The sequence below is a fragment of the Nipponia nippon genome, unplaced genomic scaffold (assembly GCF_047370975.1).
Source record: "Nipponia nippon isolate SJK-2023a ecotype South Korea unplaced genomic scaffold, ASM4737097v1 scaffold_9, whole genome shotgun sequence".
NCBI classification, from domain to species: domain Eukaryota; kingdom Metazoa; phylum Chordata; class Aves; order Pelecaniformes; family Threskiornithidae; genus Nipponia; species Nipponia nippon.
The window spans coordinates 10,306,142-10,321,549 of NW_028262413.1; the positions used below are offsets into that span (position 1 = coordinate 10,306,142).

General features: G+C 42.9%; 1 protein-coding gene across 1 annotated transcript in view; it reads left to right on the forward strand.

Moving 5' to 3' along the window:
• LOC104017002 (uncharacterized) overlaps positions 1–4,039 on the forward strand; it is a 36,362-nt gene extending 32,323 nt beyond the window's left edge. The window contains exon 11 of the mRNA XM_087744918.1: positions 3,709–4,039. Within this exon, the coding sequence (XP_087601044.1) occupies positions 3,709–3,904 (196 nt within the window). The 3' untranslated portion in view covers positions 3,905–4,039. The remainder of the gene's footprint in view (positions 1–3,708) is intronic.
• Positions 4,040–15,408: the final 11,369 nt, after the last annotated feature.

Genomic DNA, 15,408 nt, shown 5'->3' on the forward strand with positions numbered 1-15,408 from the left:
CGGGCTTCTCTTGCTGGCCAGGCAAGCCTCATGCCCATGAAGGTGGCTGAGACTCCCTGGATGCTTTGGCTGACTTTGCCTGTTGCTCCACGCAGCAGCAAGTGTCTCCATGTATTGAGGAAACTGTGCTCAGCCCTTATGCCACCATCTAGTGCAATTGCCTCGTAGCCTGCTGCACAGCTGACGCTGTGCAAAATGAAGAAGATGCTGGAGTCTTCCCAAAAGGGATGTGGGGGTCAGGCTGCAGAGGGGACCTGAGTGTGAATAGGGACCTTTACAGAGCACTGACTGGTGGCTGATACACTGGCTGGTGTGTTTTAGTCCCTTTCCTGGTCCTCACACATGTGAAGTGTGTTGGGTGTGATGGAGCAGGGGACTTTTGTGGGTCTCTGGTTTTTGGAGCATTGGAGCGCTTCATTTTTGCAGGCATTGCACTGAATCAATGTCCATTTGCAGGGCTAATTGCATGTTCCTGCTTGATTTGCAAGGCATAAAATGCCATAATGCGATGACCTTTGGGATGGGCAGCTGGGAGTTGATCTTCAGCGCAACCTACAGCTGCAGCCAGGCCAGCTTGTTGGGGATCCCGTGAAACTCAGCAGTCCCAGGGGATGAACCATGTTCCCCACTGGTGGGCTGGAGGGATTTGGGTTTGGGCTGCAATGGGCAAAGAGGCTTCATCCCCTGCATGCCTGCCTTGCTCCCCTGGGACGGTACGGAGGCAGCCGTATGGTGCTGTACCAGGCTTTTAGCCCGGTGGGTACGAGGAGTCAGAAAGCAGGTAGGGCAGGACCACGGCAGGTTTTGGATGTACCCATCATGGGGGAAGGAGAGGCAGAGCTGGCAGGAGAAGGAGCACCCCAGCATTACCTGAAGGCGTCCCAATTAAGCAGCATTACTATCCCCATTAAGCAGCAGTCGTTGCTGGTAAGTATCTTTGGACTTAAATCTAATTCCTTGGGAGATGTCCCAATTAAGTGGATCTCTTGATTAAACACTTCCTGATTAAGTGGAGTGTACTTAACTCATTCAAATTAATAACTCATCTGAAAGAAATCAAGTTACACACAGATGGAATCTTTTTTTGCTCTCATTTGGGGATTGAGCGCACGTAACAATTCCAGTTAAGTATCTGGTAAGTGATATTTTTCTAATGTGTCTCTCGAAGTGGAAATGTTTTAGGCAATTGTTTTTTGGTTTTTTTTTTTTCCTAATGTCTCAAATTGTCCTGTGTATCAATAATGAAATATTGATGCTCATGTCTAATGTTAAGGAACCAGCAGTTTGATATTACATTGACATGCAACAGAAAGTACTGATAGGCTCAGCACTGCATACGAGATGAGGTAGGGAATTAATGCATTGGCAGTTGTCTTTGCTGGAACTGGTTAGAAGCCAACTAAAATCTGCCTAAAAGGGTTCGACAACATTAAATTGCCCAACTTGGCACCAAACCTTTCCCAGAAGATGTGTAGTATCAATGACATGCCTAATATTTATAGTGCCATCAGTATGTGTGTTTGCAACTTTTAAGTTTTGCGCTGTATTTTTTTCTCATTTCTATAACAAAAACTTGTAATGAAGTTTTGTTACACGTCTAAATTTTTGCTACTTGAAGTGAACCTAAAGAAAGGTCCAGCGAGAGGCACAGCATTGTGATTTACAGGTTGCAGTGATCAGACCAAAGATCATTTTTCTGAACAGATTGAAAAATGTCCTCTTTTTAGCAAAATCTGTTGTGCTGGAGGACTATGTGTCGTATTCCCTAATCTGCATTCCCTTGGGGTTAAAACATGTATGTAAATTTAAAAAAATGTAAAAATCATATGGATCTTATTCTGGTCTCTGATAGTGTAAAGCCAGAATGATTATGTTGATGGCTTTGTAAGCACGGTCCGAGGCACGTAAGGGAAAAGAGTCCAACATATTTCACGTCTGCTGCTCAAAGCACGTTTCTCTCTGAAGAAAACCAGTTCTCGAGGAGTTTGGGAGAGCGAGGGGGGAGAGCAGGGGGTTGTGCTTGGGGGAAATAAGTAAACCGTTTGCAGTCCTATACTGGAATGTGTTTGATTTTATTACATTGCCAGAGCTTAAGCGAGCTGCATCGCTCAGTGTTTCCGAACTGCTCTGGTGTTTATTGACAATTACAATAAAAAATAAAGCTGATATTTAAATCCTGTCCGATTAGTGAAAACAGAAATGTTTGGGGGAAAGTCTGAATTATTTCCACTTCATAACAGAGTAAATAGCAGATTTCAGCCTTCATTTAAAACAAAAGGTAAATCTCATACCCAGAATCCAGCATGTTTCAAAAAATCATTTCCTTGGAAGTATAAATTGGGATGCTGATGAAGTTTCAGAACAAAACGGGTATTTTTATACTTTGTTCATTTCATATTTATCACTAGCTTGTTTGCTAATTTTCATTTGCAAGAGGCAATTCTTCCAGCTAACTGGCTGCCTCAATGGGCCACTGATTTCTTTGAAGTGACAGTCTGTAAATATGCATAAAAAAGAGATGCAATTAGCGTGTGTGTGGTTCAGTGCAGCCTGATTTCATTGGCAAGTTTACCCACAGTGTTGATAAGCTACATTATCTAGAAAATTGGCCGCTGAAAAACAGCACCTCTGATTGCCAGCAAAGGTTCCAGATAACAGGGTGCTGAAGAGAAATATAATTGAGGTTGAATATGTTAACCAAGGTGTCACATGCTCCTTAGAAGCGCTAATTTATCAGCATGTTGGAATTTTTATTAACATTTGGAATGCATTTCTACCACACTAATGAAGTGGAATTGGCAGTTCAGGTTTTAGTTATTGTAATTTCTGAGAAGTTAAATGTAATTTCTCGTTAGACACAGTTATGTAAATATATTTGTTCAGGGGCTGAAAAAATTATACATTTTGCAAAATACAAATATGTTGTTAAGGAGGAGTATGACAAATCAGTCGCAGTTAAAGTCATAAAAGCCAGCCAAATGTTCGCCCTGCATTGTGCTTTCCAGAGCATCGCTCATTTTTAGGGCACCTGAAGAAAATGAACTTAGCAGAGTTTTAATAAATGGTGTAGTCACTCATTAATGTAAAAGAGACAAGACAGGTAAATGATTTGTCAGGGCGCTGGCTTAAGGGGAATCGCACTGGGTGTGCTGTGCTTATCTTTGCCTCTCCTTTTTTGTGTGGAAGGGTGCTGGCTTTTGTTTCCCCCATGTCTTGACATATGGGAAGTCGGGCTGTTTTCAGTTTCTGGGCTGTACACAAACACGCTGTGTGACATTATGCTGTAAAGCAATGAGAAGAGAAATCGGTAGAAGGATGACAGTTCCCAAGAACCGCGACAGACCTGGTTCAAGGTGCTTTCCGTTCCAATGCCATGCTTGTTTTCTATAAAAAAAATTAAACTGGTGATTACAATGAGTAACCTAAAAGTAAGGGGGTACTGCTATTAGCTAAAAAGATAGTATGTGTGTACTCACTTTAAAGAAAACCTCTAAGCCTGCCTGTTGGCAGCAAAAGGCAATAGGAAAGAAGCGCTGCTGAAGTTTGCATGATGACTTTCAGCAGAGGCAGAGCAGATCTGACTTGCGCATCTCCTTTGTGCTCTTCTGTGGTTTTCCTTCTGAATTAACATCTCAAAAACCTATAAGTGCTGCCTTTCCTTCTGGGGAAAACACGGTCCTAAACTCCTGGTGCATGTGCTCGTTGCAGGGGCATCGTGGACACGCCGCTCATCCACTCCAAGGACCTGCAGCCGCTGGTGCGGCGCTGGCTGGCTGATATCCCTGCTGGGAGGCTGGCTCAGGTGACCGACCTGCAGGCTGCCGTCGTCTATTTGGCCTCCGAAGCCTCAGACTACATGACGGGCCATAATCTGGTCATCGAGGGTGGCCAGAGCCTGTGGTGAGGGGTGTCCTCCAGCCTCCCTTCTCAGGGGCATAGTTCACTTTGGAAAGCGCGTATTAGAGTTTAGCTTAATCCCAGTTTTGGCCTGTGCAGCTAAGTGGCCAGCTGATATGGAATGATTGTTTTCTTCTTTCGAGTGTTGCTTTGGAGACTCATATAATGCAAAAAAAAAAAAAAAAAAAAAAAAAAGGAAAAAAGTAATCCTTCATTTTCAACATTTTCATGTTTTTCACTATGCATTCAGATTCCTGTTAAATTAGTATTTAATGATATAAAGGCACATTTACTGCAGTGAGATTTGGCTATTATTTAGTTTAACAGGGGGCATTTTTAAAGCAATCAATATTAGCTGGTCTGTGTAGTATATTGTTCTTAGGCGATTTTTTGTATTCAAGTTGTTCCAGTGACATCTGTGAGTGGTGAAAAACAGTTGGATGTAGTGTTAAAAAAATAAATTAGTTCATTGCATTTGAACCTGAATGTTGCCATTTTATATTTACTGGTGTTCTTAGTTTTTGACAGTGTTTTTATACAAACACCCACATAAATGCCCCTGAAAGAAAAGTACTGCACTTAATAGAGAATCATGGTTGGTAATGATAATGGCTCTAATCCAAAGCCCATTGAGGTAAGTGGGAACTGCTCATATACTTTAAGTTAAATGCATGTATAAGTGTTGATACAACTGGGTCTTTGTTTTCCTTGATAGGCAGATGTAAGCAAAGGTCGTCTTCCAAAATTCCCAGCCCCTGCCCCCCTGTAAAATTCTGAAGACAATTCTCGGGTGTAAATCAGGGCCAGCTCAAATGATATCAATACAATTCTGTTGGCTGAAGAGCTCATTTCGGCAATAGCGCTGGGTTCATGGCTTATAGGCAGTAAAATGTGACACAATAACACCACCGTTTTGATAACGCTCTGAATTTATACAGGCTTCCATCCTGAGGGCCTTTAAGCATAACCTAAGGAGAATTTACGGGAAGGAATTCACTTGCAAATCCTCATGTCATTTGTTTTGCATTTGGCAGCTCTTTGTTACCATAACATAAATAATTGTGGATGAATGTCATTACTTTGATTAAGTGCTACAAGTCCATACATTGGCTAGCCATTATTGTGGTGAATTGCTATAATGGCTTCAGACTTGACATTCACCGCCACATTGTAAGGTATGCATCTCGCTGACGTACTATCATCGTTATCGTGGATAAAGTGCAAGAAGATACTTGTCTTCATTAAATTTTCTATTAGACCATTGATAATTAATACATATCTCATGTTTCATCTCGAGTCGTTTTTCTGGGGAGTGTTGCTGTTAAGCGACTCATGGCTAGAGCTTTTTGGCTTGAAATCCCTGCCTTGTGTGCATGATCTAATTTATTGACAATGCTCTGCAAACTCACAGGCTTAAGGAGAGCTCAATTTTGGATAAATCTTCAAGAAAAACAATTAAGGATTTAAACATTTTATTATTTTTCTGGGCTCACAAAGCCTTTTCTCTCTTAGCTCCCACACTTGCATCATTTTGTGTCATGCTCTGGAGGGCTCCGTGGAGTTCTCACATCCCTCTGGCTGGCTTTTCACCCAGAGGTTAATGTGCAAACATTGGTGAACTCATCAGGAGCTCTTCCAAGGGATCCTAGAGGGGCTTGTATACTATCACTTGGACTGCTGGTGAACAGTTCGTTGCAGCTCCTACCTAAAGTATAAAATAACAAACTTTAGCTAATTTGAAACATGAACTGCAGTTGGCACTGGAACTGTAACCAACGTTCTCACTTTCTCAGTAGAAAGACAAAGGGCAGAAGAGGCTGCTGAGGCTGAACTCCCTTTCCCTGTCTGGAGATGGCTGCAGGTTAGCATCAAAAGGCACTGGCAGGGCATCTCAGGAAGCTGAAGTTCATTGCCCTGGTGCCGGGTGGTTTTGGGAAGACTTTTCAGCCAGCAAAGATCATGCTGTGAGTTTTGCAAGCTTCAAATTAACTTTAAAAACAAAACCCAGACAGAAAAAAAAAAAGGCTTTTAAAAAAAATAAAAATCAAAAAGATCTCTTAACTAAGCAGCCTTCCGTGTTTCGACTAGAGCTTGTCTCACTCTGATCTGTTTGCCCCTAGGCTCTGCCTTTGAAGGGCCGAGAGGGCAGAGCAGAGAGGAGCGAGTTTACCTGCACAGACTGATGTGCAGGACTTGGACCCTGTTTGGAGACACTGCTGTGTGCCCACGCATACCCCAGCTCTGCCCCTTGCTGGCCCAGAGAGGCTGGTGGAAGAGGCTGTTCTCATCGGTGCTCGCTCTGTAATACAGGAGGGGCTCAAGACTAAGCAGCCCAAGGGAGTATGGCACTTGGTGACAAGTCCCCGGGGTGATGGGCAAACATCCTCCTGGCACTTTTGGTTTGCGTGGCATCCTCACTTTGGCCAAAGAAATGAATCCTGGAGAAGAGCAGCTGTCAGGAGGGAAATGCCTCTCCCCACGTGTGTGTGAGCTGGCCTGTGTCCGGCTGAGGACAGACTTTCATCTCTCTCCTCCGCACGCCTGTACCCAGGGCTTCAGCCATTCAGGGGCTCCAGCACCAGTGTTGTGGCTCTTCATAGTATCCTCTGTAATTTCCTGGGGGAAAAGGCTGCTTTCCACTCAAAGGCAGAGCTGACCATGCAGTGATGCTTCTGTCTGATAGGACCAAACTTCGCATTTGGGCTGGGATCTGTGCCTTGCTGTGTGGTGGCTGCTCCCCGGGCATGGGGGTCCCCACCGGGTGCAGGATCGCACGCTGCCTTTTGCAGAGGGGCAGGCTCACTACTGCGGTCGTGGGGTCTCTTCTGGCAGCACAGCCCTAAAGCAAGTGGAAGCTGTGATTTCCCCTTATAAGAGAAAAGAGAGATGCAAGATAAGCCTTTTTCTGTCTTAGCACGGACGATGTGGGGGGTGGGGTGGGGGGGGCGGAAAGGGAAGGAAAGGTTTGGGGGAAAAAAGCGCCTTTCTGGGGGATGCGGGTGAAGCTGCGAAATGGCAGCATCTGTGTTTGGTGCGGTTGTCGAGGGCAGCTCGGTGCGGGGCGGCGGCGGCGCCGTTCCCTGCGGTGCCTCTAGGAGGAAACCTCAACCTGCGCTGCGCCGGCGGCAGCCGGGCTCCCCGGCTCCGCTAGACAACTTTTAGATTGCAGCTAAGTTAGTACTTTTGATATTTCTAAGTTTTTTTTTTTTTTTTAAACATTTATGTAGAACACCACATAATTGCGGAAAAGATAATAGTCACATACCCTAGGGCTTGGTGTACACTTATGTTAAAAGTACAGCTTTTATTGGCAACTAAAGTAATAACCTTTCCATGTCAAATTGCTTTAAATTAAACTTAAAAAAAAAATGCTGGCTGATACCCACACTTAGTAATTGTCAAACATTAGCATAATGTGGAATACTAAAGCTGCCTAAATCTTGGGTTTAAAAATAATTATTTACTTAGGTAAATTCTCTATTCAAAAGCATAATATTAGATTTTTTTTAACACTGTCTCCTTGATGTATATGTTAAAATGCAGACTTAAGCTTGACATGGAAGTGGGACTGAACGTTATTGTGGCCTCTGAGAGGAAAAAGGGGGATTTTATACATTTAGCTCATCCATCCATCATTGGCCGCCCCGAAAGAAATGTGTTAAGGTGACACCTCCAAAGGCATAGGTGCTGCAGGTGACACCTGGTGACCCAAGACCAGTGACCTGGAATACCTGCTGGTTGCACCCCACTCTGCAGCCCTGAAGCACACAGAAGCGCGCACATAACATTTCTTGTGCTGGAGGACGTCTGGGAGATGGGTGTCTCAAGTACATGGGTATGCAAAGCCAAGGGCCAAGGTCAGTAAAGTGTTTCATACAGGTGCATTTTACTTATCTGTTTCAGCACATAACTGGAGGAAATGTGGTACGGGCCATTCAAATTTCTGGTGCAGAGCAGGAGAGGAAACTGTACCGTGAGATGTGGCTCTCAGGGCTCTCTGCTGCAAGTGGAGGAAACTGGACCTACCAGGTGTCATGAGGACACAAGTCTTCATGCTTTTCTGCTTTTTGGGAGGCCCAGGCCCTGCTAGAGCTTCCCTGTAGAGTCCACCATAGCACTGTGAGTTCACCAGTCTTCCTCAGAAACGTGCCAATGTTGGAAGTTCAGCAAAACCCATTTTGGAACATTTTCTCAAAGAAATTAGCAGTTCCCTCAGGGAAAAAGGTTTTGTGGCAAATTCCTGCACCTTTGGCTAGCAAGGAAGCAAGGGATTGCCTTTCCCACTCCTTTAGGGAGCAAGAAGATCTGGGAGGCTTTTGCTGCCTTTCCACCCAGCCGACAAGGAGTGGTAGCACCTGGGAACAAGAGGTTTATGATCTTCAAGAGAGAGAGTAAAACAGTTGTTGGGAGGGGATACACAAGGAACTGAGGACTGAAAATTGGATACCTTTCCCAGCCTTGCCTAATACCATATGTGTTTTACAGTGTGATTATAAATCTGATTATATATTAATTTCCACACTGTTTTAATTCTTTAAAGCAGGGGAAAAAAATACATGCTCTTCCTTGGAGAACCCCAATGAAGTCTTACAGCCTTCTCACCAGAACAGGTTGAAATTCTTCAAAACTCTCAAATCACAGTGAGTGTTTGCTGCTAGATTTTCACCTACCCGGTGTTTTTGTCCATTCAGTACCTCTTTCCTCTTTCTCTAGAGCTCTCCCTTCCCTGCCTGTCCTACCTGACCTCTTTCCCCTGCTCTGCTGCAAGTGCTGCTGCTGTCGCCTCATCGCACCAAGGCAAACGGAGAAGAGTGGAGAGGGACCAAGCAGAGTACATTGACAGTACACATGGGTTACCCAGAAATACCTCTCAATACCAAGGCCTAGATTTAGCCTTTATTCACTTGCACCCCAAATGACTCCATCGCAATCCATGAAGCTTCTGGTACCAGGACTTTATCGGTGGTAGCAAACGCAGGAAGACTCTTGTTCATGGGTGAGTACAAGTAACTCCCACCTCAATCCCTTCCCACCTGAATACGTGAATACGTTCTTGAATCCAGCAGTGGCCTGAAAATGTATCTAGGCACAAGGGAAGGCTGTAGATCCCATTCCTGATTTTGTTAAAGTCCTTTCCCAGACTGGGGCTCGATGAGGACTAATTCAGCCCTTGCTGGCTTGGGTGTGGGGACAATACACCCTCCCCTGGAAGATGTCCTTTGGGATACAACCCCACACTGCAGCTGCAAGGGCTTTCTGCAATGCTCTATTTGCTCCCCTTTCACCAGCATAGCATGCTGTGTACAGACATAGTTTGTGCCTTTAGGAAGCCTCATTAATTCACAAGATACATATTTTTTTGCTTGACAGTTTGTAACAGCTTCTTAAATGTGTAAACTAGCATTTTCAGATTTGTATTAAAATACCGACAAATAGATTTGTGTTGCAATAGGCTACTTCCTATGTCCAGACAGACTACTGACACTACCTTACATGTACAGTTGTTGCATAAATGATATGTTAACGCATGAGAGAAGCCATTCATTTGAAACTGTTCAGAATGATTAAGGGCTTTAATTACAGCCCTGATTAAAACAAGGCTTTTGGTAAATAACAAAATGGCAAATACTATGCTATTCCATTACAAACCTCTCTTGATGACGGCGTGGTTTGTCTGTGTTGCTTCTCTTATTGTCATATCACTCATCCAATTCTGATGTTCAAATCCCACCTAAGAAATGGTAGCAGGCTTTACTTCAATGCTTACCTGTGAATAAGGTGTTGGAAGTGTTGATTTACTTTTGATATGCTGCAGAATGCCTGTGCTGTAATAGATGCATTAGTTGTGGGACTGAGTTCACTACCATATATTACTTTTTCCAGATCTCAGGTAGATGTACTCACCATCTTGCATGAAACCACGTTAATGCTCTTCAGCAGGATTTCTCAGGGCAGTGTGATCGTCTGGGAGATCAGTTTTCTCCCCTTTTGCAGGGGGCTATTGCCTCTGGTGGCAGAAATGTTGGTTATATTTAGAGCCTGCAAGCAGCACCATGCAGAACACAAACTTGAATGAACTTCAGCATCTTTCTGCCCAAGCATTTCACATGCTCCTTAATCTTCTACATAAAGTTTTTTCTTTAGTTCTAATTTTAAACAGATCTTTCACTGCAGAAATGTTGGGAAGTCTCTTCTGAGTGATAGAAATGGCTTGAGTGGGTCGCAAATGCTAGGAAGTCGTCCTCCCTCCTTCACTCCTCTGGTACTTTCTGGAGTTAGTCTAGTGGTCCTGAATGAAGAAGCAACTCTTCTCTCTTCTGAAGCTCCTCATAAATGTGCTTGCAGTTAATATGAGTCCTTTTATATTCTCTCCCTTCAAATTCTTTGGATTAAAACAAATACCGTCTGGTTCTTTTAGCTCTTTTGATTATATATTCAGAACTATTGTGTATCCTGGAAAATGAGTTCTTTTCAGTTTTCACTTTTCTTGACAACAAGCTGAAAAATTTCCCCAAATGAAAATTTTCTGCAAAAGTCTTGGTTTGTTCCAAGACCCATTTTTCAAATAAGTAACGTTTTGATGAAAAAATGCCAACCTGTTCTACTTAACAACTGTTCGTAGAACTGACGAGAGAAAAACAAGGAATTGGAGAAAAAAATTACCGAGTCTTTTATGTAGAGTTAATCTTTGAATATTCCTGTTGTTTCAGTAACAGACAAGATGTTGGTACAAGTAGATGAATATTTAAACATTAGCGTTGACACTGAGTTATCTTCTCGATAACATATTGATTGCATTCTTTCTATAGAGATTATTATGGACTTCCCATAGTCAGTGAGCATCTTAATGAAGTCACAGGCTGAATGTTTATGTAAGTATTTCCTTAGAGGGTGGTTATACAGACAATCTATGCACTGAATAAGCCCCCACAAGTGCACCTCAAGTGTAAAACTGGTTCATGTTTCTGCCTTTTTACCACCGCTAGCATGTGTGATTAGGTAGAAAGGTTGGCGTTGAGATGCAGTCTTAGCTTAGTATCTGCTATTCATTGCATTTAAAATGACCAATAGCTTTTGTATTTACCAATGCATCTGGAAGTCGATTTAGGCTGTCCTTCCTGTGGAAATGGATGTTTTTCAGGCATTAAAATTATGCCTGAGAAGTGAGAAACTCCACAGCCCTTCCCATGGACACCTGTAAATCTGTGTCCAGGCTTTTGGGAAGTCTCTGAAGGGTCCTGTGCTCGCAAGGGTGTCCCAGCGCACCCAAGAGACTGCAGCCAGGGGGCTGGCTGCTGCCCCTGACACCAGGTGAGTGGAGGGCTGCCAGGCAGCTGTCACTGCTACAAAATCTAACGGCGACAGAAGTATGCCGCTTGGATTAATACGGGACCTGTGTTTTGTTAGTGGCACCAAATCAATTTTGCAGTGGACGGAGATGTATAGAAAGAGAGATTTTAAAATGAAAAACATATTTAGTGCAGCAGAATATATGCTAGGGTCTTTCAAGAGAACTTTTTTTTAAAAAAATGAACAGTACTAGGAAGGAAAAACATAAGTACATAATAAATTATGACTCAGAGCAAAACTCTCATCGACTTTAAGAGGAAGGCAGGATTTAATTTTCACTGTAGTTATTAAGAAATGCCTCTTACTGACATGAAGATGAGAGGCAGAGAACACTGATCTGTGGGACAGTGAACAGTTGTTAATTCCATTAATATTTAAGCTGGACAGTAGGCTTGTAGTTATTCTTATAAATAGCTGCATTTTGCAAGTCTTGCAAAGTCATACAAGTGCTCCAAGATCCTAAAAATCTTCAAAGAATAATTTGTCATCCTCGCAGTTCTCAGCCTACGACTCTCTCTGCACACCTGGATGAAGAAGAGTGTCATACAGGCAAGAGGAATTCTTCCAAAAGGTGCTCAGGACAGTAGCAGTTTTGGGTTGTTGAAACTATTTTTGCATGGAAGGTGCCTCCCCCTAGGTTGGAGGTGTCAGTTCTTGGTGCAGTGGGCATCTCTTCTCCCCACCATTGCTCTGGTAAACAAGCGGGTGGGTTTTCTGAAGCTAGGTAGCATGGACTCCCTTGGCATGCAGAAATGTTTGCTTGCTGATATCCCATGCTGAACACCATCACAAAGTGATATTGAAAACCAGCTGTTCCCCAGGGCATTCCCTCTGAGCGTCAGCTTTGGGCAATAAGAGAGACTTTATGTCACAGGATTGTTCTAAATATAGTTAGCCAAATTGTCTTGCTTGGCTGGGTTCCATACAGATGTTTTTAGGTTTCAGTCCATGTAGGTTTACCCCTAATTTGAGCTCCAGCCTTGAATGAACCCTAGATTTGGAGTCAAACTGGAGATGTATGATACAATTTTTGACAATACAAGGACCTGAAATTTGGAGAGGGCCAGAATAAATGCATATATTGATCCAGGGTTGCTTTAAATTAAACTGGGTTCGCTTAAAATATTCATGAACTGGAAAGGGTCAGTTAAAAGCTTCAAACTGTGAGATTTATAACAGGCTTATCAAAGCAGATGCGTTTTGCATCATTTCTAACTTTTGACTGGTGAGAAGTTTAGATTTTTTTATAAATACATATACATCTTCTCTAGCAAATGTGTGTGTATATTTATATATATATAATTTTTTTTTCAAATACATCCCCATATGCACCCTCACTCTCAGAACATTTTGCTTTTACTCTCCCTGCATTTCAGTAACTTGCCTCAGCTGTGCTCCATGTTGCCTTCCAAATGCAATGCATCATAAATTCGTGATGGTTTGCCAAGCAAAAGAGGGCATTGAGCTTCTTTATGAAAAGGATATTTTTGTAAACTGGACCTCATCTATATCCCAGTGGAATTTTCTGATGCTTCCATATTACTCCCATGCAAAACTTTTAGGGATTTATAGATCAGACATCAAAACCAGTAATTAAAGTCCAACTTACTCTTCTTCAATATCTGTCTATCCTTTTCATTAGGGAGCAAAGACATACCTTTCCTCTCCTATAAGAGTCAAATCCAAGCGGTCAGTTTAATGACGAGCCATCAGTGCTTCTGCTTCTCAGATTTCCAAACCTTCTTGGTTGAAGGATATTGCTTATACTGTTGTGTGTACCATTAAGTGTACATCATGTAAGTCCCATGTACATAGCTGGGTATTCAAAAATATTTGCACGTATACAACTAAGCGCAAAAAGCAGTTAGCAGGTGAACAGTTTGGTTTTGTGCTTGGGGCCTGGATTCCAGCAGTCGATGTGGGCATTGAAACTGCTCTGGTACCCATTTACTGAGAGTAGTCACAAGGAACTGGGAAATTCTGAAATATCTAAAGTAAGCCTGGTCTCTTTTAGGGGTGTAATTTTTTATTTAAGCATATTTTGAAAGCTCATAGAGTGAAATAAACCTAAAGAGGCCTGTACGTGGTACTGAGAATCAAGCCTGATTTGATACTGGATGTCATGGCATTGCTGCAGTTTGCATCACTATTTGTACCAGCTTTGCTGTACCACTGTATATACTCCACACACGTCCTGCTCCTATGCAGTCTGCTCTCCTCTGCTCATACCACCCCACGTCACCACCTGAAAACCTAACGAAAACAATAAGCATGAGAACACAGCACAATTCTCCTGGCAAATACATCTCCTTTTTTTTTCAGTTGGTTTTTGGGTTGGGTTTTTTTTGAGCGTTGGCAGAACCTCACTTCAATGACTGCAACCAGGCACGCAGATGCTTCTTCCGGTTTTGAGTCTGAAGAAGTTTCTGAGATGCCTGGAGAGAGGAGAAACCTTCCCATAGCCAAGTGGTGGACCTTGTTCCTAGTGCTGCTTCAGTGCTTATGGAAGAAAAGCCACCCTGGGAAAGCAATGCAAGTTTGGTCAACCTGACCTCACACATAAGAAGGGTTTGGCGCTGTAAAGATCTCACAAACCTCTAAAAGCCACTTTTAACTTTGGGAATGGGTCTGGGAGAACCCTGTGCAATGCATCACTACAGTGTTATCTGCATTGGTCTCAGAAGGAGGCGTATGATGCTCTATGGAGACCCTGGGTCTCCCTGCTTCAGGAGTCAAGTGAGCCTTTATCACTGGCAGATGAGAGCTCATGCAGAGTACAGCTGAGGAGTTTTCATTAGTCTGTGGCCTCTGCTTTAATGACCTCTGCTTTAATGTCCTCAGGAGCGCAGAAGCTCCTGGAGCTCTTGCTGGGATGATGGGTCTTTGCAGAGATCTGGCTCTTCACTGCTATTCAAGCCTTAGAGGGGTAATTATGCTACAACTGACTCACAAGCAAGAGAAAGCTTGTAGGCTTTCAGCTGTCTTTAATTTTACATTAGACAAAAAGCGATAAAGAACTTGTTTTCTGTAATCTATGGATTTAACTTTGAATAGCAGGTGGTAAATGTTCCAACAAATATGTATATATATATCAAATCTGTGAGTGCCCAAATATTTACATCTTCAGCCAAACAAAGGCTGGAGACTCACGTTGCCTGAGGGGAAGATTGTTTTAGAGAAACAGGTTGAAAGGAAATCAAGAATGGGAATTACAAATTTTCTTTCAGAGATGAGTGGTTGTGGTAGGGAGGAATCGTGTGCCTGATAGGTCGCTGGCTTAAAGAGATAAGCCGGCTTGCAAAAAGGGGTGTCCTGTTGTCTTTTGAGCCATGGTCTTGTTTCTTTGAGTACTGTGCACATTTGAATTGAAGTCTGTACAAGGAGCACGCCAACAGTAGTCAAAGTTTGTACCAGCTTTCCCAGCATGGGCTGTCAATCTGGATATATGGCAACGGTATATGATCTGTAGCTGATGTATGGATCAGTGTTAGATGGCAATACTAGTAAGTCTATCAGTTCTTCATTGCTAGGATGGGAATCAGTAGTAACTTCAATGGATTTATGGTGGTCCATGAGCCCCAAAAGCCTGGGAACACCAACATTTGTAATGTAAAACGTAACAATAGAGAGACATGAGCTTTTCGCTTTCCACACTGGTCTGCCATTTCAAAATCTAAACCTGTCTAAAACCGTGATGTGTTGTGTTTACCAGGCAGCTGTTAAACAGAGCTAGAACTTCTCTGGATATTGAAATTAGTACAAATGAGTAGTGCCTTCTAGAATCTTCCAAGGTTATAGGCTTCAAGGACTTTCGGTTGCACTTAAGCAAATTGGGAAAATGTGAGTAACTATCAGTTTTTAATTTCCCATCTTTCAATGTTCCCCTTGTCTTTTGAGCAGGGACACCAGAAGGTCCTAGTCGATCTCTATTACCCACTTCTCTTGTATGCTCTTTTCTTTAAGGTAAACTATCCCAGTCATTTCCAGCTCTTCACATGAGGATTTTTCCACAGCTTTGATTAATCTGTCACTCACCTATGAACTACTGAGTAATACTGGTATGCTAGCCTGTAACACAGCGGTTCTGGTCCATACACTGGAACTATAATTCACCAAGTTTTGTGGTTTCTTCTCCCAAAGACTGTATCAATTGCAGAGGCA